Source organism: Protopterus annectens, chromosome 1.part1, assembly GCF_019279795.1.
Source record: "Protopterus annectens isolate FY-2018-M chromosome 1.part1, PAN1.0, whole genome shotgun sequence".
NCBI lineage: Eukaryota > Metazoa > Chordata > Ceratodontiformes > Protopteridae > Protopterus > Protopterus annectens.
This window is the reverse complement of record NC_056726.1, coordinates 1,830,013,162-1,830,037,810: the sequence shown is the minus strand read 5'-3', so window position 1 is coordinate 1,830,037,810 and position 24,649 is coordinate 1,830,013,162. Positions and strand designations below refer to the sequence as shown.

The 24,649-nt window shown below is 35.7% G+C and overlaps 1 protein-coding gene across 1 annotated transcript in view; it reads right to left on the bottom strand.

Moving 5' to 3' along the window:
• Positions 1-991: 991 nt before the first annotated feature.
• CCHR1.PART1H1orf232 (chromosome chr1.part1 C1orf232 homolog) overlaps positions 992-24,649 on the bottom strand; it is a 334,534-nt gene continuing 310,876 nt past the window's right edge. Inside the window, exon 4 of the mRNA XM_044086698.1 lies at positions 992-2,422. Within this exon, the coding sequence (XP_043942633.1) occupies positions 2,125-2,422 (298 nt within the window). The 3' untranslated portion in view covers positions 992-2,124. The remainder of the gene's footprint in view (positions 2,423-24,649) is intronic.

The window sequence follows — 24,649 nt, the reverse complement described above, 5'->3', positions numbered from 1 at the left end:
GTATGAATAACTTGTAAATGGAAACTCATACCAATACAGTATTAAAAATCCAAAGTTTTTTCAGCATACATGTCTACAGAAGGAATGATGCTTTTAATACATTCACATTTAGAGTTATACTTAAAGAAAACAGAAAACTTAACATTTGTCATCATACTTTTTAACAAATACAATGATTTTAACTGTGCATAAATGAAATATAATAAGATAATTATGCAAAACATGCTGTCTTTTTCTACCTTACTTCTGGCTTCTTTATGTAGATGTTGTCTGAATGTGTTATTAAACAACTGTGTGGCAAATTGTGTGTGTGTGTGTGTGTGTGTGTGTGTGTGTGTGTGTGTGTGTGTGTGTGTGCGTATGTTTATGTCTGTGCAAATATGTATATATAACACATATAAATAAATTTTTATTTGTGTGTGTGTGCGTGTGTGTGTGCGCGCGTGTGTGTGAGTGTGTGTGTGTATATGTATCTATGTATATATATATATATATATATATATATATATATATATATATATATATATATATATATATATATATTTATAATTTGTCACTGCAAGCATTTCAGTATGTGCAGAAATGTTGGTGTTTTTCCCTGATGGTATAGTTGGTTGAATTATGTAATGGTCACATTTCAGCGGATCAACAGTTACATAATTCAGGGTTTTTCCTTTTCTATGATTGCTCTCCTGCAATTGGTATGCTTAATTTCTAGGGGTGAGGGGGTATAAACCCCCCAAGTGAAAGTTGTTCTTTGTTTAAGTTTTGGTATTTGAAAATATAACATCGGTTTACATATGTGATTACTTTGTTTTTGATGATTTAGTTGGAGATAAATGGTAATCTCCAATGACTTTGTTTGATGTTTTGTGTTTTAAACAATCTTACCAACAGTTATTCATTTTATATTTATATATATGCATGTGTGCACGTGTGTGTGTGTGTGTGTGTGTGTGTGTGTGTGTGTGTGTGTGTGTGTGTGTGTGTGTGTGTGTGTGTGTGTGTGTGTGTGTGTGTGTATGTGTGTGTGTGTGTCTGTGTGTTTGTATATGTGTGTAGAAACAGTATGATATACATGCAACACGCATTATATACACCTACTGAACAAAATGGTGCTCATTCTTAGAAGTGCACATAAAGACGATGACAAACTATAGATTACCTAAACTACTAGACGGTAAGCAATATTTTCATATATACTGCAGCCAACATTTTAATGCATGCAACTGTCAATCTAATGGCAATCTTAGGCCAAAATATTAGCTGTCATTGTTTTTAATGAGGCGAATTGTACTGAAGACCGTTCCAGTGATGTAGGATTTTATAAGAAGAAAAATAATGAACTACCCACTGTTTTTATGTAAACCGCTACATTAAACCTCCTGCTCAGAGAATCTTCTCTGAAGGTTCATATTTCACTTCTGAATACCTTGATACCATTCTGTGTTGTTATATTGCACTTTTACCAATAGCCAGCTTTGTTTCATGACTACTTTTCTAAGCAGAGCAGATACCATAACATACTCGTGTGTCATGACCTCATCTCTCAGATGTACCACTTTAAAAATTATCTTAATTATTTTACCTTACAGGTTTCACTTTCTAATTTAGAGATTCCAGGTCATACTGGGTATCAAAGAAGTGTATAACATATTTAAACTGCATGCTGTTCTAGTAACTATTTGTCTTTATAGCTGAATTTTGTGAATGTCAGAAGTATTTGCATTTGGTACTTCAGAATGTATATTGTTCTCCTTATTACTGTCTCACAAGAGTCTGCCTCATTTCCACATCTGAAGTAACAGTGGGTATGCTAGAAGAAAGGATGTATGTGACAAATTTTTCAAAACTCTTATGTTTCATAGTGCTATTCTGGTTTCTATACTACATATAAGGACACCATATCTTAGAGAAATGACTCAAAACTGAATTGACCAAGAGAATTAGAAATGAAACAAATGCAGTGCATACACAATCATTTCATCTCAACTAAGTTTTCAGTCTTCTTATGGTTACTTTTAAACCAGACTTAAAAATCTTACTTTACTGAGTAAAAATCATAATTTAAAGTTAAATGAAAAAAAAACGTTTTTTTTCTGTACTTCTGCATTGCGTATTGTTCTAGTTACTTTTTGGAAGATTTCTACTCTTCAGTTCTGCTAATTTGCTAGTAAGAAATCCCCACTTGAACCCAGTGTCCTCCATGTCCCTTAAGTCACTGGAGTTCTCAGAATAGTCTAAATTCTCATTTTGGCCATCGGTCATCTCACCACTACACTCGGCTACATTCTCACCATACTGTGATTGTGCTGCATTCTGATTTGTGGCCGATGTCTGCTGCCACTTTGCAGCAAAGATATCCCAGAATCCACCCCTCTTCTGCTGGAATTTATCTTCTTCAGGTTTTGCTGCAAGAGGGCTATAAATAAAGCAAGGAGAGAGAAGAAAATATTATCATTCAGGGTTGCAGATGCTTATCTATATATAACATAGTTAAATTTTCTAGCTAACAGTGTGCAAATACATGCAGAGTGCATGGGAGGTACACATAAAGTTCCCTCAGCCAGTGATGTAGTTTAGTTTGTTAACGTAGATGTAGAATAGTGCTGTTGTTTCATGGGAGTAATTTATATCTCCTCATAGGGCTAGAGAATATGCTTACATAAAAAGCATGCCCCACACTACATGTGATGAATATACTGTTTAATCAGAATGGCAGACTTTAAGATTAATGATATTTAATAGAAACCGCAATAATCAAAGCCACTATACTTGAATCCAAAATATGGAAATCCACAAACAGTGTATGCACAACTATAAAAAAACATTTTGTTTGCAGGTAATTGTATGACCACACTACCATCAAGAAAGAATAAACTCTTCATCTGTAGAATAACTCATCTGTGTATCACATTACAGTATGCTGCTGCAAATAAGCATCTAAGTCATATCCATTAAAAAAACAGAAAATTGGCAAGAAAAAGTGATTGTGAAGGAAACCAGCATAAATCAGCAAAAAAAAAAGCCAACAAAATTCCTTTTTGTAAGGTAGGCCAAAATAAGCAAATTGTTTTTTAACTTCTGTGATCCATCTGATAAGTGATCTACAAATCAGTTTGGGGCATTAAGAGAGCGAGAGAATGTTTGTAGGGAGTGTTAAGCAGGGTCATAGTTGCTTTATTAAGTCTTGTGGATGATCGAGAATTTAGCAGCCCTGACCAGTGAACAATTTTGCTCCAAATTCACTGCATCTGAGGAATAACTTTTATCATCATGATGCAGAAAACTCTCACTTGATTATATTAGAGATATAGGAGTGGAGGGTGGGTCTTCTGCATGTGTGGTATGGAGGGCTCTGTCACTGACATAAATCACTTTCCTCTTGGTTGTTTTACAGTAACTAAATAGCTGTTTTAGCTAAAAGTGTTCATTGAAATAACACTTGAATTTTCTGCATTTGATCATAAACATAGACTAATGTATGGTTTGATTAAATGGCCTTTACTGAGAGCAGAATAGATGACAGGTAGATTCAAACAGGGCTTTTTTCTTTTTTTTTTAAAACAGTTTTATTGATTTTGATTGTAACAAATTTATAAGCAATCACATAGAAGTGTATAAGAAATTACAAATTTAAGAATTAATAACATACAATTATCACATTTAAATATGACTATAAAATTAACAAAGTCATATAAACTAAAGTATACACAAAGACATCCAGTATTTATACTTTAGAATACACTGTAATCCTCATTTTGTAGCTTATTTCACAGATGAAAAGAGGAAAGTCAATTTACATTTATGAAGGAGGTTCATTCTTTTCCAGCAAATTTTGGAAGTTAACGCACAAATGATGTTCATATGTCCTTCTAGTTGTTCTAGAAATTGTGGTTTTTATCTGTAGATGACATACATATTTTAATGTATTAGTAAACTCAGAAAATATAGGAGGATATTTTGAGATCCAATTTTTCGTTATGGTCTTTCTAGACACTGCCAATATGGTCCATAGTAATGGATATTTTATTTTTCTAACACATTGTGGACTAGGCATATTAAATATAACCAAAGATTTATTCAATATGAAATTATCTGAAAAGAGTGCTTGTAAAAAATCATGTATATTATATCAAAAGGTGTTTAAAGTAAGACAATCAAAAAACATATGAGCCCAGTTAATATCTAGACTAGAGTTACATCTATTACAAATGTTTTGTTTTTTGTTGATTTTATCCATTAATTGTGGTGTGTAAAAAGATCTGTTCATAAATCTCCAAGTATATATTTTCCATTTCAAAGAAAAGATGTTTTCCCTGCTGATTGTAGTACATTAGCCTTGTCTTGCTCACTTGGGAGATTATTGTTAATTGAGCTATAGTAGTTCCAGTAGTTATGTGGACAGCAAAATGTTTCTTCTCTCAGGACTCTGTAAATAAAAGAGAGATTAACTGAATAAGTGTGTTTATGTAATAGAATTGATTGAACAAATGTAGTAAGATCTTAGTGTCATGTTTATTAGTTGATGGAATTAATTCTAATTTATTGTCAACATATACTATGAGTGTTTGTATATCTAGCCATATGGATTTATCAAGTCCATATTCCTGTATAATATGATCAACTGATTTGGTCTTTTATTCAGATGTTAATTGGAACCAAAATTTGAGTTAATTATTTTTAAATAAGGTAATCTTATTACAATCTGAGGTTAAAAAAATCTCTTGAGTGAATGCCATAGGGAATAATAAGAAAAAACAATCTTAGTGTTTAAGATGTTTATATATACAATTCCTAAAGTTAATTATAATAGTATGTAAGTAACTCGCAGTATGATTAGGATTAACATGAGTGACAAAATAATCTTTTAAAATCCGTATAATAGGGGTACTTATAATTTCTAATTGATATGTTGAAGGTCTCATTATAAGCTGCATAGCTGATAATTCCCAGAAAGATTTCCATTTAGCTGAATAAGTAATATCTAAAAGCTGTGAAATTGTTCTAATTATAGAGGAGATTGAGTAAAGATTTAGATCTGGAAATGCTATCCCGCCTTTATTCCAACTATTAATGTGTTGATTAATTGTGATTCTTGTTTTTTTTTTTTTTGGGACCAAAATAATTTTAAAATCAGAGTGTTTAATTTATTAATAAACTTTTTTGAAGGAAGAATTTGAATAGATTGTATAATGTATAAAATGTTGGGTAAAATTATAATTTTTATAATATTCTTTCTTTAGTAGTGAATAATATTGTATTCCAATTTGAAAATAAATCTTGAATATTTTGCAAACATTTGTTATAATTTAATTGTATTATTGATTTTATATCTTTAGCAAGAATAATTCCAAGATAAGTAATATGATCTGTATTAGGGATATGATGAGTATAATCCTTAATTCTTTTTTATTATTAGGGTATATGTGTAAGATTTTGGTTTTATTGTCATTAAATGATAAACCAGACATCATTTGAAATGTTTTAATTGATTCAAATAGTTTCAGAAATGAAGAGTCATTTCCTCTTGTGGTAATACGTATATAATCTGCAAACAATTGAATCTTAGCTATTATGTCTTTATCTATTTCCAAACCCTCTATACTTTTATTATTCCTTATTTCATTTGCCCAAGGGCTTCTTGATGGAATGCCTTGATGGAAATTCTCCTGTTCAGATTACCACATCTTATGATGTACTCATAATCAGTGAGATGTTCAGCCACAACTTCTTCAAGAGCATTGAAGAGTGGGGGAAAGATGGAGACACTTTCATAGTTTTCAGAACAGACACAGACCATGAATTTGTTTCTTTTTGTTAATCATGTTGATTTTCATAGGCCAAATGCTCAGTTACTGGGAAGACTTGGACGAAAGAAATCTCCACAGTAGAACTCCAGGAATAATTTCATGTACACCTCGGCAGAATGTCTTGATGAAGTACTGGCATACTGGATCACCCAGAAATTATCACCTGGACATGTAGCACACATACAGAGTCCAGAATCAAAGACTGAACCCTAGACTATGGAGCTTAGAAGAAGCACTAACCATTTGGCCATGATGTCAAAGTATGAATAAGAATAATAACAGATTTTCTTTTAGAAGGAAAGAGTGCAAAATATAAGAAACAGTTTGGTATGGCTGGGTTGGGAAAAAGAATACACTGAAGTTAAAGTAAAGAATGATGTGTTAGGACAACAGTGCTGTATCAGACTTGTTTCAAGAGGCTGTATCACTAAGGACTGATTTTACATAGTGTAATCATCTTATAACAGAAGATGTGGATGAGGATTTAATGGAAATGGCAATCATGGGAGGGGGTATATATGGGAAAGTGTAGGTACCCTAGATCTCAGGAAACTTACTTACTAAAACAGCATGTGGGAGTAAAGTTTCAGCTAAGCATTCTGTCAAGTAGCATCATGCAACTTATTTCAGTGAAAAGGTTTCAGGTAAGGTATAACACCTAGGAATGCCTACATTTGGAAAAAAATAGATATTCACAGACAGGATGATTATTAGCCACAGGACACAGTTAAAGCATAATCTTAAACTATTTATATATTGATAACCGCATGCACAGAGTTGAGTGTATTACTGAGCTCTCTACCTATTTTGTAACATCCATTTTAACCAAAAGCCTTATCAAACAAAAAATGCATAGAACAACATTTGACCATTTTATAAAAACAAGTGTTAATTGCAGAAGCAACTCCCCCACTGAACCCCAACTGAGCTCCTGTATCCCTCTACATGTTATAAGTAACTCTGAGGTTGTTGTACCCCAGTGTAAGGGAGATTTCCTCCTGCAGCTATCATCTTCAATGAATATGTAATTAGGAACTTAAGGATTATTGCATATTTGATTACAATTTGATTATCTGCCACTCCTATTGCTGTACTTATAAAAAGATACAAAATGCCTAGGGAAATCTGATACAGATCCATGAGCTTTGATATTTCTAGAGCCATTTGCAGTGAAGTTCCCTCTTCATGAATTAATTTGAAATCTAAGTTCAGACATCTAATTACAATTTTATAGTCCAGATTTTATAATCTAAACATGTTACCTGAATAACATTTGATAGTTTAGGAGTTCTGACCTCTAAAATGTGTAATGCTGGTTTGATGAAAATGTATGATCATGTTAAATTGTATAATGCACAGAGTGAAGCACAAATGGTCAATGTCTGGCCATGAACAGGAACACAGGTGTATGCTAAAGCTCGAGTTACCCCCTTCTTTCAAATCTTTCTAACTGCTTAGTGCACACTGAAGTTCGTAGGATATTTTATTTTGATTTAAGCAAGAAACATCTTTACTAAATTATCACTTATGGCATAGGCAAGCGTAAATTTATATCAAGGAAAACAATCCCTATTGACATAATCTTAGTTGCAAGCATTATACATCACAAATCATATTGACATAATTTTAGTTGCAAACATTATGTATCACTTACAATCTACCCAATCATTATGTCAGACATTGCATCATTCAGATCCTGCCTTCTTTTAAACCTCATTCCTCCCCTGTATGTATTATTCCCAACATTTCCATTTTTCCTTTGTAATTTGCTCCAACCCTTTTCTAAAGATCTCAATTTATCTATGTTACTGTATTCACTACTTCTAGTACAGTTGGTTAAGGCTTTGATTTCCATTTTCTTGTAATTGTTTTTTGGCAGACTCAGCAAGGCCTTGCCATGTCTAGGCAATTCCGATTCTGTATCATAGCCCAGAAAAATAATTTGCCTAGATACACCAATTTGCTAACCCAGTATCTCTGATAGAGTAGTCTGCAGGGAATCTTTAAAGTCTGCCCACTCATTACACTCCCAGAAAATATGGTCCCAATTATCTCTTTCTTCCCCATCACATTTCCAACATTTGCTGTCTACCTGAGGATAATTCTCTGAAGTCTAATTGGGGTATACAAATACCTATGTAAACATTTCCGAGCAAAAATCCTAAATCTTCTAGATTTTGTTGCATATTTGAGAGACATACATATATCCCCCAATGTTTCTTTGTGAATCACTTATCCATTCTCTCTTCTCAATCCTTTCTAACTTCCTCTGATTGATTCTTATAGTTATCATGTAATATTTTGCATGCTCTACTAATTATTCCTTTTTTAACAACAACCTCTGTTCTAGATTCTACTAATTACTGTACCAGTTCTGGTCTTTTGTTTAGGACCCCCTATTTCTTTCTCTTTGTCTATACTCTGATATCATTCATTGATATGGAGGGCAATCTAACTTGCAGTCCAAATAAATTCTTGGTGTCTTCCCATTCTATTATGTTTCCCTGTATAGTTATTTGCTACCAATACCTTGGTTGCTTTGCCAGTTTTCTCCAATAAATTCCAGCCCCCTCTTGCCTATTGTCTGTATCCCTAATTGCAGTGATCCCTATCAGCAGAATCTCCTTTCTCCACTCCCATGTTGACTTAGTTTTTAGAATACTCTGTATAATTATTGTTATTCTCCTTAAAGATCTACATACAAAATCCTAGTATCTCCTTGTTTCTGGAGCTTCCCCCCTGTTACATCATCATCCCTTTCCACTTTGAATTACAGGTTTCTGCTTGTGCTATATATAGGAGGCTTAACTGTGTAGCTCTGAAATACCCCTTCAAATCGGATAATCCCAATCCACCTTCTTCTGTTGCAAGAATCACCTTATGCAACTTGACTCTTGCCATTTTCCCCTCCCAGAGAAAATCATTTAGCTCTTTATTAATTGCTATCCAAAACTTCTTCTCTAGTTGATAAAAATATGCCTGGCCTGTTTATAAGACTAAAGGGACTAAAATATTTTAACTGCTTGTATCTTACTATCCATATCCATATAACAGAGCTTCCAGCTTCTCAGTTTTTGTATTATCTTTTGTTTTGTCTCTTCCCGCATATCCTTAGTTGCCACACAGAAATCATTTTTAATCTATATTCCTAAGTACTTAATTTTATCATGTCCCCATAAATATGGATATTGCTGAACCAATTTGTGTGTAGGTACATAATTTACTATTGCCTTTGTTTTAGTTTCATTAATTTTGTATTCTGAAAAGATCTGAAACTGCCTCAAAATGTTCCACAGCATGAAATGCCCTTTTCTGGTTTTATCAGGTGTAAAATAATATCATCTGCAAACAGAGCCAGCATTACTTGTCTACCATATCAGTTATATCCTTGAATTTCTAATATAAATATAACACAAATAACAAATAACAAAAGGTAAAGAGGACACCTCTGCCTGGTTCCTCTGTTCAAGAAGAAATTATCACAGAGGAACCCACCCACTTTAATTTTTGCCTCCAATTCTTCATATAGCCTCCTAATCAACCTTATAATTTTATCAGAGAATGCAAATGCTTCCATTGCCCTACTCATAAAGTCCCACATACTCTGTCAAATACTTTCTCTGCATCAAGACCTACCAACAACATTAGTATTTTCTTACATTCTGTTTCCCTCTGGTTAATCAGTGCTCTATTAATGTTGTCAAATGTTTGCCTCCCCTCCAAAAAACACACTGATCCATATCTATCAATTTTGGTATCACTTTTGCCATTCGTTTAGCCATTATAGTCATAAACACTTCATAATTATGGTTTGGTATTGAAATGGGTCTGTATGAAGTTGGATCTGATGGTAACTTCTTTAGATATTACAGCTACCACTGCTTTCTTCCAGGATGTTGGTATTTCCCCTCCTCTTAAAATAATGTTAAACAAAACCTTCAAGATCTTTATCAGTTTTTCCCTCCTAGCTTCCAAACTTCCACAGGAATACCATCTATTCCTAGGGACTTTCCTGTGGATTGGTTAAACATCGCCATTTTATCTCATTTCCTCCTATCCAAACTGTTAGTAATTGAGCCTGATCTTCCTCTAACCTTGGCATATTTAATTCTTCCATAAAATTTCCATTTGTACCTTTTCTTGATGTCCATATTTCTCTGCTTTATACAGACTTTCATAAAATTTCCAAAATATTTCTAATATCTCTACAGGATCTCTTGTTATCTTCCTTGTTATAGGGTCCCTAAGCTTGTCAACAGCCCTTTATACTTTCTTTTGTCTGAGTTGTTGTGCTAAAAGGTTTGCGCTCTAGAGTTATTATCAAAGAACAGTTGCTTAACAGCAGTCTTTTTATACACATGCGTATTATCAGGGTAATCCCTTATTTTCTGTTTAGCATTCTGCAGTTGCTCCTCTTCTTGTTATGTGAGATTTCCCCTATTCTGCACTACTTTAATATTTGTCAGTCCCTCTAAATAATTATTGTTTTTTCTTAATTGGGTCTACTTCACTTGACCTAAAACTCATTTGACTGACTTTCATTTGACCGACACCCAAATAACCTAAATTTCAATTTACTGACAACTCATTTGACTGTGAGCTTATTTGACCAGTGTAATCCAACTCTCTTGCCAGTAGCCCCATTAGTGCTACAAATCTACCATTATTATATTTTTATCCTCTTCTATCACAATTGGAGCTCCTCTTGCAATTAATATAAGTATCCTGCAGTTCTTAGGATATTAACCCATTTTCACATCTTGTATTTAAAATCAGCAGTATCTGAGGCAAGACTACCAATCATTGGAGAGTCTACATTATGCTTCTCAGTAGTCATCTTGGTATTTGCTTATATTTTGCTCCTGTTTAGAAAAGGAGCAGTGACATTGTTTTCTAGAGAGTGCTGATCACCAGAAAGCCTGATGACTGCTTCATGGGAAACAGCTTGGGATTTTTGCTACTGTTGTGCTCCTGGTGAAAGAAGGAGCAGGACACAAGTTATTCCTGACTGTCTCTGACTGGGCAGTGTGTGTTTATGAGGTATCTTCCTGATTTGTCTGGTTGTTGTTCAAGGCATCAACCAGGAAATGGCCACAGCAAGCCTTCAGACCCCTGCATCATCAAAGGGCCTGTTGCCTGCTTCACATGTTGGTATTAGTGCTGCTGTTTTGCTTCTGGTAAGAGAAGAAAGAAAATGACATTGAATCCTGGCTGTGTGAAGTTGTGGTAAGACCAGAGCTAGTAGTAACCATGTGGTAGCCAATTAGATGAACACATACTATTCATCTTCTTCACCAAGCTAATTCTTTCTTTTCAATAAGTATTAATTGATTAATTACTTTTTAACTTAACTTCAGAATATCTCTCAAAATACTTCATCCATAAATCTTCCAGGTAGACCCTCAAATACCTGACTACTACTTCAGTCCTCCACCCTCTGTCAACATAACTCAACAGTCTGCTCTCATCCCATCTGTAGCCAGTCTGATTGCATTAGCTGTTCTCCGACTGTCCCCTACTTCTACCAGTTGACATTACAGCCTGTGAGCGATGGAAAGATTTAAGTAACATGGAGGCAATCCTTTTGCATTAGCCCACTATCAGTAAGCATCATACCTCTACAACACTACATTATTTCCGACACACATGCTACTAGATCTATAACATATGCTGAGGTTGTAAAAAAATTGCCAAAGCCTCTTAGAACTCGCTATAAAATATCCTAGGCACCAGCACACAAGGAGACACATACAACGTCTCCACTCAGATATACTGTAAATCCATGGAGCTCACCAAGAGCCATCTGGAAAGCAGGTCTAAGCCCATATGTCCGACTAAGTCTGCTTTCCTACAGGTGATTCTATAGTTAGGCATTCAAACTCCTGACTCTCCAGACTGGGCAAAAATAGGGTGACTCTAAGTTGCCTGTCCTGTGGCAGGATCTGAGATGTTATAAGGACCCTAATGTCCCATAAGCCAGACAAATATGATTATGACCTGGTGTCAGCCCAAGTGAGAGTGAATGACCTCACATGCGCTATGCAGAGGGACATGGAATTTCTTTGGTTTTGTGAAGGGCAGGTCCTTTTTCCTGAACCTTCTTTGAAAATGTTACAGGGACTGTGGACAGTGGTCATTCTGTACACACTGCTTATCTTTTTTTAAACAAGAGATACGTTTATCGAATTATCACTTATGACACAGGCAATCATACGTTTACATAAATGAAAGCAAACCATATTGCAATATTTTCAGTTGAAAACATTATACATCATATATAATTTTCTAAACTGTCATTCTCAGTCAGGCAATACATAGCTCATTCAATCCCTATCTTCCCTTAAACCTCATTCCTTCTCCAAAACATTATTCTACAAGTATTGTTCTCACAATTCCTATTTTTTTCTATGCAACTTGCTCCTACCCTTTTCTAAAGAATCCACTTCCAGTTGCTTTATCTCTGTTACCATATTTACTACTCCTAGTGTGGTTGGTTTAGACTTTGATTTCCATTTTCTGGTAATTGCTTTTTTGGCAGCCAGCAGAATTAAACTCAGCAAGGCTTTATTATGTTTTGACAACTCCAATTCGGTATCACAGCTCAAAAAAAATGTCTTTAGTTACACCAATTTGCTCACCCAGTATTTCTGGCAGAGTAGTCTGCAGGGATTTTTTAAAGTCTAAAAGAAACACAGGCACAATGTGCAGTACCAAATACAAGTAATCAAAACAACTGCACATGAAGCAGAGAAACTAGGAAGGCTCACCGCAACAAACCAATTAGCCCTACTTCCATGAAAAGTCCACCAGGAGATGTTCAGAAAACAATTCACAATTTTATTTCTTAAAAATCAGTCCAAATCTATACCAGTAACACTAAATCAGTTTAGCACTTTTGTTCAAATTTCAAATAGGACTTCTTCAGAACTGATTATGCATGCTAACTAGTTCACTTTATAACATCCCCCTTACTAAACATGGCTACCTTAAAGACATACTGTTCCAAAAATTGTAACATTCATAAAATAAGTCCTAAGACTCATAACTTACACATAGATTGATTAGATAAGCCAAATGTAGATGCTAAAATTAATTAACATTTTTAAAGTCTGCCAACTAATTGGACTCCTAAAAATATGTTCCCAATTACCTCTTTCTTCTTCATCACACCTCCTACATTTGCAATCTACATGAGGAAAAAAATCTTTGGAGTCTGCTTGGAATATAAATATATCAATGCAAACACTTCCATGCAAAAATCATAAATCTTCTAAACTCTGTTGCTTATTTGGGAGCCATACATATATCGTCCCATTGTTTGTTTGTAAATTGCTTATCCAGTCTCTCTTATCAATCCTTTCTAACCTTATTTGATTGATTCCTATAGTTATCATGCAATATTTTATACGCCCTACTTGTTATCCTTTTTTTTTAACAGCAGGTTCAATTTTAGCTTCTGCTACAAACTCTACCAGTGCTGGTCTTTTACTTAGACCCCCCTATTCTTTTCTATTTGCCTATATTCTGATATCAGTCCTTGATACGAAATACTATCTCTAACCTGCAGTCCAAATGTATTCTTGGCCTCTTCCCATTCTAATACCTACCACTCTCTAGATATTTGATCCCAATGCCATGGTTCCTTTGCCATTTTTTCCAGTAAAGTCCAGCCACCCCATGCCTATTCTCACTACCCTTAATTGCAATCATCCCTCTCAGCAGAATTTCTTTTCTCCATTCCCATGTTGGCTTAATTCTTAGAATACTTTCTACTTCTTTATGAATATAATATTCTGTATGGCAGTTGTTGTTCTCCTTAAGGATCTGCATCCAAAATCCCAGTCTCTCCTTATTTCTTGAGTATCCCCCTGTTATATCATCACCCCTTTCTGCTTTGTATTACAGCTTTCTGCTTGAGCTGTGTATAGGAGCCTTAACTGTGTAGCTCTGAAATATCCCTTCAAATCAGGTAATCCCAAATCACCTTGTTCTATTGGAAGGATCAAGCCATCTTCCCCTCCCAAATAAAATTCTTCAACTCTTTATTAATTGTTATCCACAAATTATCCTCTGGTTGACAAAAATATGCCTGACTGTATAAAACTAAAGGGACTAGAACATTTTTAATGCTTGTATCCTGCAATCCATATCCATAAAACAGAACTTCCAGTTTCTCAGTTTGTGTATTGTATTTTGTTTAGTCTCTTCCCATATATCCTTAGCTGCCATAACAGAATCATTTTAACCCATACTCCTAAGTACTTCATTTTATCATGTCCCCATAAATATGGGTATTGCTTAACCAATTTGTGTCTGGGTACATAGTTTACAGGTATTGCCTTTGTTTTATCTTCATTAATTTTGTATTCCCAAAGTATTTGAAACTATCTCAGAATGTTCCAGAACACTGCAATGTCCTTTTCTGGTTTTATCTCATACAAAATAATATCATCTGAAAATAAAGCCAACTTTTCTTGATTATCAAAAAAAAAAATCCTTGAATTTCCGAGTTCTTTATTTTCTTTGCCAGTGGTACTAAACATAATACAAATAACAAAGAGGAAAAAGGGCACCACTGCCTAGTTCCTTTGTTCAAACAGAACTGATCAGAGAGGAACCCTCTCACCCACTCTTTAATTTTTCACCTCTGATTCCTCATATAGCTTCCTAATTAAATTATTATTGTGTCAGGGAATGCAAATGTTTCCATTGCCCTACTCATAAAACCTAGCTTACTGCGGCATATGCTTTCTCTGCATCAATACCCACCAACAACAGTGGTATTTTTATATCCTGCTTTTCTCTGGATCATCATTGTTCTATTAATGTTGTCAAATGTCTGCCTCTCTGCCACAAAACCACACTGATCCATATTTATCACTTTTGGCATTACCTTTGCCATTAATTTATCCATTATATACATAAACACTTTATAGTCATGGTTTAGAATTGAAATCCGCATGTATGAAGTTGAATCTGATGGATCTTTACCATCTTTAGGTGTTACAGCTATCACAGCTTTTTTCCAGGATGTTGGTGCTTCTATTTTTAAAATACTGTTGTACAAAGCCTTCCAGATCTTTATCATTTTCTTCTCTTCTAGCTTCCAGACTTTCAAAGATTTAAAGAAACTTTATTGTCATTTAGGACCACACAAGTGTAGCCTAAATTAAATTACAAATGTCAGCTCACAAGAGAAATGCAGCGCAAATAACGTAGATACAGCAGTATCAAAGATTAACATAAGAAAGAAAATAGCACGTATGACATGCAAGAGGTAGTTCACATTACATAAACACATTCAATACCCATTATCCAATTATAAATAATAAATAAATACCTACCACCAAACCCCTACACTGTTAAGATAGAGAATAAATAGAGGCTAGTGAATAGCAGCTGTTTAGTTACCATATTGCACTTGTTAACCTTAGATGTGACTCAGTATAGCTGTATTGCATACTAGTAATACTGGTGGTAATTGCTCAGAGCAGCAGAGTTAAATGAAAAAAAGAGGCTTCAATGTAAACGGTATTATGACTGGTGTCCATATTAATAAGTCTCACAGCTGTAGGATACAAACTGTTCATGAATCTCATAGTCCTACAGCTGAATCTGTGGTACCTCCTTCCAGATGGAAGTTATGAGAACCAGTTGTGGACTGGATGGGTTGAATCAGCAAGTATTTTATATGTTCTCTTTCTTGCTCTTGTAAAGAAAAGCTGCTGAATAGAAGAGAGGTCTGTGCCCAGGATTTTCTCAGCCACCCGCACCACCCTCTGTAGTTTCTTCTTTTCATCAACTGTGCAGTTGCTGAACCACGCTATGAAGTTGCTAGTGAAGATGCTCTCAATAGCTCCCCTGTAAAAAGTGGTAAGAGCAGACAGTGGGACCCTGGCCTTTTTGAGCTTTCTCAGGAGGTGAAGCCACTGTTGAGCCTTCTTGACTATATGGTTGGTGTTAGCAGCCCAGGGGAGGTCATCAGAGATGTGAAGGCCCAGGAACTTGGTTGTTTTGACTTTCTTTACTAACTCCTCTTTGATAGTGAGTGTCTGGTGAACTGTTGCCTTTCTCCTGAAGTCCATAATCATTTCTTTGGTCTTATTAGCATTCAGGTCCAGATTGTTCCTGTCACACCAGGCAATCAAAGTGTTCACCTCATCCCGTACTTATGTTCATTCCCACCACTAATGAGACCTACGACTGTGGTATCATCAGGGAATTTTATAATATGGTTTGACTTATGTTTTGCAGTGCAGTCATGGGTGAGGATGGCAAAGAGCAAGGGGCTGAGCAACACAACCTTGGGATATACCAGTATTCAGGACTATGCGTTGAGAGGTGTTGTTTCCAGTGCATGTCCACTGGGGTCTACCAATCAGAAAGTCAAGAGTCCAGTTACATAGGTGCTTGTTTATCCCGAGTTTCACAGGCTTATCCACCAGTTGCATCAGTATCACAGTGTTGAATGCAGAACTGAAGTCGATGTACAGCATCCTTACATAGTTGTTCCTCCCTTCTAGGTGTTTTAATGCAAGGTGTAGTTTGACTGATATAGCATTCACAGTTGATCTATTTGCCTGGTATGCAAACTGGAGTGGATTGAAGGACTTAGGCAGACTTACAGATAGATGTTTCTTCACAAGCCACTCAAAGCACTTCATGATGTTTAAGGTTAAGGCGACCATTCTGAAGTCATTGAGACAAGTAGGTATTCACAGGAATACCATCTATTTCTGGAGACTTTCCTGTAGATTGGTTATACATAACCATTTGTTATCATCTCCTCCTATCTTAACTGTTAATAATTGGGCGGGTGGCCTAATGGTTAAGGTGTTTCCCTTACAAACACAAAGTGCAGGGTTTGAATCTCACAAGGGATAATTAGCTAGGCTTAAAATGGCTTCCAAGGGCAGTTAGCTTAGTACTAATCTATGAACATATGAACATCTAACCTTGGCATATTTAATTCTTCCACAAACATTTCCATTTGTAGTTTTTCTTGATTTCCGCATTTCTATGCTTTATACATATTTTCATAACATTTCCAAATATTTCTAATACCTCTTCAAGATTCCTGGTTATTATCCTTGTTACAGGCTCCCTAAGCTTGGTAACAACACTTTCTACTTTCTGTTGCCTAAGCTGTTGTGCTAAAAGTCTAGCTATATTTTCTGAAGAAATTTCTATCTTTCCTAGTAATTCCTGAATAATTTCCTCTATCTATTCCTTAAATTTTTCTTTGTTTAACAAATATTACCTTGTATTTTTAGTTTAGTTATTATTGGAGCATGAGCTGAAATAGTTAATGGATCCATATCAAACCCTTCAATTAAATGTACATGTTCCTTTGGAATATAATTTCTGTCTAGCCTAGCCCATTTTTTGTACTTGGGAATTCACATCTTCCATACCAAATACTTTCATAAATTTCTTCAAAAATATATCCTCTTTTGTTATATTTTCCCTTCTAGGCCCCCAGATACATTCTCACTTTTGCAACTCAAATTCCGTTCCCCAATTATAAGTAATATTCCCTGCTGAAAGCTGATTTTTTTTTCTCCCAGAATCTTCTTAAGCTCCATTGTAGCAGTTTTAGGTGAAATATAAATACACGCCAGCATAATATTGGTCACTTGGCAGTAGCCCTTTATTACTACAAATCTACCATTATTATATTTTCTTCACTTCTATCACTATTGGAGCTCCTCTAGCTATTAATATAAGTACTTCCCTTTTTCTTTGTCCCAGATATTCTACCTAATAAACATCCTGAAATCCTTTCTTTATCAAATTTACATGCTCAGTTCTTCCCATATGTGTCTCCTATAGCATGGCTATATGTACTCTTCATTTCTTAATATAGTTTGCTACACTTTCTTTTTTGTATATATCTGCAAGAACATTAATGTTCAAAAATAATAAGAAAAGTGTTACCATTATGTAAAGACGTTATTATTCTCACCTGTTATGTATAACAGCTTTTCTAAATGTCTAGTTTCAGCTTTTGTGCTATATGCATACACTAATGTTTGGCATGTTGACCTTTTATACACTTGTTTCTTGTCATATCTATTTGAACCTATGTCACATCTTACAAAACTGTTTGTTTTAATAAAAACCATAAAAAATACGCCCAAAATACCCCATAACATATTAGAAACACAAAATCATGTACCTCTTGAAATAATTAAATTAAACCCTCCTAATTGGAACGTTTGTCCCAGTTGGACAGCTATACTCACAGGCTTCAGCTAACCTATAATAAAGGTTATCCATCTTAAGACACATGGTACATTCTGTGCTTTTACTTACACAAAGTGCTGTCTTTTTTGGCTTATCTTTATTCCTCCCCCAGAAAACAACTTGAATGCTTTCACAAAACGTTATCTTTTAGTCACTGGGAAAAAAAAGTATTCTGTTTTTATTGTCTTCTTATCAGATCATCTCCACAGAACATGCGTTCTTATTAGATTGTCTCCATAGAAACATGAGAATCAGATACACAGCTGCCTTCAGCTACAAGCTTCTCATGTGGTACTGTGAACATTTATTTGCTAAAGGAAAACTTTTCATTACTTTCAATATTCTTTTATTTACTTGCTTCCACTTAAAACTTGTTAGATCAAGCCATGTGCCTTAATCCAGTCATTCTCTTATACAAAAACAAGGAAAATCATATCACTTTTACTTATATCATGCTCTGTATATGTTTACAACCTGTCTCTCACCTCAACAACCTAAGTTTACATTCTGTTATCTTAAACATGCTTTTGGCCACACTTTCTTCTCTTTTTACAGTGCAGTGCCTACATTTCTTAAAACTAAACAAGATGAAAGAAAGAAGTTAAAAAGGACACCTGTTTGGTATCTCTATAACACACAAAATAATGGTAATACTATACTATAGAACATGCAGTATATGTCATGTTTTATAAAAATAATGTTAAGAATAAAAATTGTTTTTCTTCAGTTATCTCTTTCTTTCCTCTTCTCTTCTCTTTAATGTTTTTCCAAACATTTATGACATGAAGTAGGACATATGTTTTCAAGTCTCCTACAAGTTTAACAAAGTCAAAAAGTTCACTATTTCCAGGTTTTCTTGTTCTGCCATGTGCACAAATGTGATTGATGCTTTGTAATCCCACATTTATTCATTAATTTCTGAGTTGCTGGTTTTCTTCCTGTTGATCTCCATCTTCGAACATATGTCTCTGGTTCATTTCCAATGTACTTTTGGCTCCTCTAGTCAATTCATAACATTAATACAGTGTGCTCCTTCCAGTTTCTCTGGTACTGTAAAAAATCTCAACTTTACCTATGTGTTCTGTCTTATAATTCTACCATTTTTTGAAACATGTCTTCTTAACCCATCTCTTACTCAATACCCATACTCAAGTATCCTTTAGTTCATTTCAGCCTTTGGTTTTTGCAGTTTTATCAGCTCATCTGAATATCTGTTTAAAGCTTCTTCCCTTCTTCCAGCTTTTTGTTATTTGAGTTGATATACTCCTTTAGTGTTTCAATTATTTTAATCAGCTTTGAGCATATTTGGCCTATTTTTTTCCTCTAGATTATTGGATGTCATGTCTTGCACCAAAGCTGGAGTTTGACCTGCTTTCTGCTGAACAGCTGCAGGATTCTTCCCAGCCCGTGCTTTTTCGTCACATTTTGTGGTTGATTTTCTTTCAGGTTCTCTAAATTTCTTCTTTATTGGCATGCAGACAGTGCACTTAGTAGCTAGTAACTGAAATTTACCCCAGAAGACAAATTCATTGGCTATATTTTTCTGAGTTTCGCACTGAGAGAGATAAAGTTAAGTTGATACTCATTGTTCACCCATCTTGGAAGTCCTGCATGCTGCTTATCTTGGTCTGGCCAAGGCTTCTGACACTGTTCCTCATGCTGGTATTATTAAAACTTAGACAAGCCTAATATAAATTCCTTTGTCTGTTGAATTGCAAATTGGCTGTTAAGTAGATTGTGAAAGTCACTTTTTCCTTTGCTGAATGTAAAACTGTAACTAGTAGGGTGCCACAGGGATCAGTTCTAGGCTCTCTCCTGTTTGTAGACATATAATCCAATATCCTAGAAATGCAGTTGGCCAAGCTTGCTGATGACTGCAAACAAGGGAGTCTTATCCATTCATTCACTGATACAAAAAAAAGCTTTAGTTTGAGCAAGGAGTGGAATATGCACATGCATAATATATCAAAATGGTCTCAAACCAAATGAAAAAAGTGCAGTATAGTAGTATTTATCAGAAATGTTGCTCTCATCTCATATAAGTGGTACTCCTTTTCAGGTATGATACAATTGTAAGAGACTTGGATATTTATGTGGATAACTCTCTCTCTCTTATTCAGTCATCATGTTTTCATCATGGTGAAGAAATCCTTCTATCTGGCTCTGTTGATTTTCAAAGGAATATCTTCAAGATCCAAAAAAGTTTCCTACTACTGTACGCTTCCATTATCTGATCCATCAATGAATATAATGCCTTCCTTGGTATGTACAAATTCAAGCATATTGCTCAGTTGTAATGACCCCAAAGATTTACATCCAAGAAAATTAAATGCCTTAAATCTTTCAAGTATTCTGATAGAGTAACATGACTCTCATTATACTCAACACCATACAAGTTGTGAGGTGACCCATGTCTTTCTTTTAGGACCATGAAAGTCATAATCCTATTTGACCTCCTAGTTCTCTGCAAAAGCAGTGGCTCCATGAACCCCCACATTAATGACCAAATTTTCTTCACCAGCTAATAAACAAGACTCACTAGAGAGATAAGTTCTTAACACAATGTATTCCTAGTCTATGGAATAACTTACCTCTACAGGTCAAACAAAGTACTACTTTGGCTACCTTTAAGCCTCATCTTGATAAGTGGATGGGTAGACACAAATTTACACCAGGGTTATCATGTAAAGCCTTTCTTAGTTTGGGAGGTGAGTACAATTAAGTGCTTGAAAAGGGTCTTTTTAAAGGTGCAGATGGCTAGTCATCTTATGGTCCCAGTTATCGCTTGCCTAGTATGTTCCTATGAGACAGGTACACTAAGAAGCAGCTAAACTGTAAACTGTAAAAAGTGACTGTTCAAGACATAAATTCCAGCTTTTCTTTATTTTATTTTTTTGTTATAAGATTCCTGACCATTGGAAAGATCCATAGGCATGGGTGTCCTTTTATTATTCTTTGGATATTTGTAAATTATACAATCATAATAGTTGTAGTAATCAAATTAAATATTTGTAAAGCTTCACAGGGGTTGTTAGAATGGAAGAATGATAACCAGTCAGTATTAAGAAAGCCACTCAAAACACTTTTATTTTTGATTCTGAGTTCTTTCTAGAGAAAATTATGACTGGAAAATCTTATGGTCTTTGAAGCTAACAGTGGCATATATGGATAGATGGTTACTGATACAGAAAGGTAGAGTACTAATAGATTTGACCCAGTGGAGAATGTTGGTAATGAATAAAAGTCAAGTAATGAGTTTGTACCAGTTATATGGTTGGGACTGTCTGGGGCACTTACAAGTTGATAAGGGTTGGTTAGTGCAGGAAAACATTATTTGGTATTTTGGGGGTTCTAACATCAGTTTTAAACTCTTGCATAATTATTTTATATATGTTTTTAAGTTTTAGGATGTCAGTAAGATCTGGGAGAATATATACTGTAACTGTACAGTTTAAGTTAGTTTCCTACAGTTAAAGATGAAAGGATCTATTTGGGAGAGTTTTCTTCTTTGGAAGAACTTAAGTTAATTAATGTTATTGTGAATTTAGGTTTCATTTTAATAAGTAGCATTGAACCTCTACCTGATTTGGAGCCTAGTTGGCTTTTTAAATATGATAGCTATTGTACAAGAAAATGGAAGGACAGGTGACAAGTTTAAGCCATATCTCACTGATTGCTAATTTATTGGGGTTTATTTTCATGATCCAGGATCTGAGTTTGCCAGTTTGGTTACAAACACTTCAAGCATTAATGTTTCCTACCTTTAGATCTTTGTAATTTTGGAGATGTTCTTCGTGTTTCACTGTTGCAGTCATTACATTTGGGTAAACTGCTGGCAGGTTGCCCTTAATCGGCCTGATTAACAAAGTCTTAGGTCCTGCATCGGTTGCTGTCCCTTCTTCCATGATGTCAGGTCTTCAGGGGTATAAAACATGCAGCCGACGTCATTACCTCAGTCTTTCTTGCCGTGCGGTGCCAGAAGCAGTTCACAAGTGCCGGTTGGCCGACTCCTGAAATTTTCGTTTTCAAGATTAGGAACCGAAGTCTTCAACTTAAAGCTAAGTACCCCGTTGGGGAAACTTTTTCTTGCTCCTTACCGATGTCAGTAAAAGTTAATAATTGCATTACTTGTGGAAAGCAAATACCTCATAAAGATTTTCATCTGTACTGTATTCCTTGCCCTGACAACGACGTATCTTGCTGTTGGTTTTGTGCTTTATTTAATCAGCACACTATCCGTCGTCGGTGCATTTTTGCCTCTAAATATTTTGGTTCTTGGTTCAATTATCCAGAAATGACGTCGGTTAGCCATCCGACTACCAGAATTTTGAAAAAACTCAAAGATAAAGACAGAGACAGGCCGTTGAGGTCCAAAACTGCCGACGACGCTTCTCCTAAGCCAGTTGCCAGTTCGCCAGTACTCAGTGAGGTGCTTTCGCAGCCCCTGATACCCGCTACTTCTGACTCGCAGGCCTCTACTGAGACCCATTCGAAGTCCGGTATGCTGTGAGATACTTCACCTATGGAACCCGTGGATGTCTCTACCTTGGATGGGTCCAGAGCCATTGTGCATGCACTGGCTTCTGAGGGTGTATTCAGGCCTACAGACTTTCATATCAAACCAACTCCACCTTCAATACTAAGGCCTAAATCTCGATCTATGTAAAACAAAAAATGATGCCCAGGCCACATGTTCAGGCCCCTATGCCTAAAAAACAAATGATCAAAATGGCTGAAGATCTAATTACTCTAATCAGGGGTAGTCAACCCCCCTTCTAAAAGGCCTAGGCCTGAGCTTGATTATAAATCTTCTGATCAGGACTCTGTTTCTTCTGACTCTTCTAATGACCTGGATTTGTCCATACCTACTTATGAGGATTCTGATGCAGAGGATTCCATTCCCTCTGCTTCCCCCCCTGAGGATTTCTCTTTTGGTGAAACTTTACATACCTTAAGGGAGCATTTCCACTGGGAAAGTCAGGAATTCTCTGATTCAAAAAAGAGGCTTAGGGACTTTCTTCTTTTACCTCAGCATAGGCCTTTGGCTATACCTCCTGTACTAGACATTGTCGATGATGTGTTTTCAGAATCCAGTATGGCTCCTGATTCCCTGCCTCCAGCTCCTTGTAAACCTGACAGATACTACAGGGTTCCTGAGTCCCACAAGTTCCTTTTCAAAAATCCTGTTGCAGTTCCTGAAACCATTTCTCAAGGGCCTAAGGGCATTAAGGCTTCTACTGCTAAAAATCCTACCCCTTCTGATAGAGGCGCTGGATAGATGGGGTAAAAAGGTTTATACTTCTGCAACCTTGGCTATCAGGGCTTTAAACTGCCGATTTCATATGTTAAAATATCAACAGCATATTATTGGACTGCTTAAACAGAAAATGATGTTGATTTCTGACTGTGTGGAAAATAAAGATTTATAAGATTTATTGCATTCTGCTGAACAAGTTGGAAAACATACTTTGCAATGTGGTTTTGATTCTTTAGAGGCCTGTTGTAGGGCTGCTGTTACTGGGTCTGTGCTTAGAAGGCATGCTTGGCTTAAGGAGCAATCTCTGCCTGATCATGTTAAAGCAAATTTGTTGGATGCTCCTTTAAATCAGGACTGTCTGTTTGGCAATAAGGCTGAAAGAAGTTTTAAAAAAGATGAAAGATAAAGCTAAATCTATGCAAACTGTAAAAGCTTTCTTACAAGTGCAACCTCCAAGATTTAGTAGGCACTGGACTACTAAGAAATGGTCATTTTCAGCTCCTTCCAGATCCTCTCAAGCCAAATCCAGACACACCAAAAGCACCAGATTTCAGTCCCAGGGGACTATCAGACCTAAGCAATGGGGGGCCTCCACAAATCTGGAAATAACAAGATACCCCCTATGGTAAACAGTCTCAATGACTTTCCTTTAAAATTACCAAGCACTTACCTTTTAGCCACCCCTTTGGTGGGAAAGATTGCATTTCATGCAAAAAACTGGGAACTCATAACCCAGGACAAATGGGTTTTAAATATAGTGTCCCAGGTATACAGATTTCATTTCCACACATTGCCAACACCAAACAGGTGGCCAGACCTGCCCCCAAATCAGTGGACAGAGTCTCAGAAACAAGTACTTTCCCTCTTAAACATAGGGGCTATTCAACTGGTACCAGAAGAGGGAAAAAGGACAAGGTTTCTATTCCAGGCTTTTCCTGGTACCCAGAAAAGACAAATCATGGCATCCAATTCTGGATCTGTCTACTCTAAACACCTTTCTGGACATTCCAAAATTCAAGATGTTGACTCTTCACCAGTTACTTCCTATGCTAGGCAAAGATGTCTGGTTGGCAACTCTAGATTTAAAAGAAGCTTACCTGCATGTTCCAATCAGGGAATCTTGCAGAAGATACATATGCTTCAAAGCAGGCTACTTGCATTATCGGTTCTCTGCACTGCCCTTTGGCTTGTCTACTGCGCCCAGAGTATTTACAAAGTGCCTGGCTCCAGTAACTGCATTTTGCAGGCAAAGAAATATTCAAATATACCCATACCTGGACGATTGTCTAATTCAGGCAGAAAACCAGGCCATACTTCTAAATCATCTGGCATT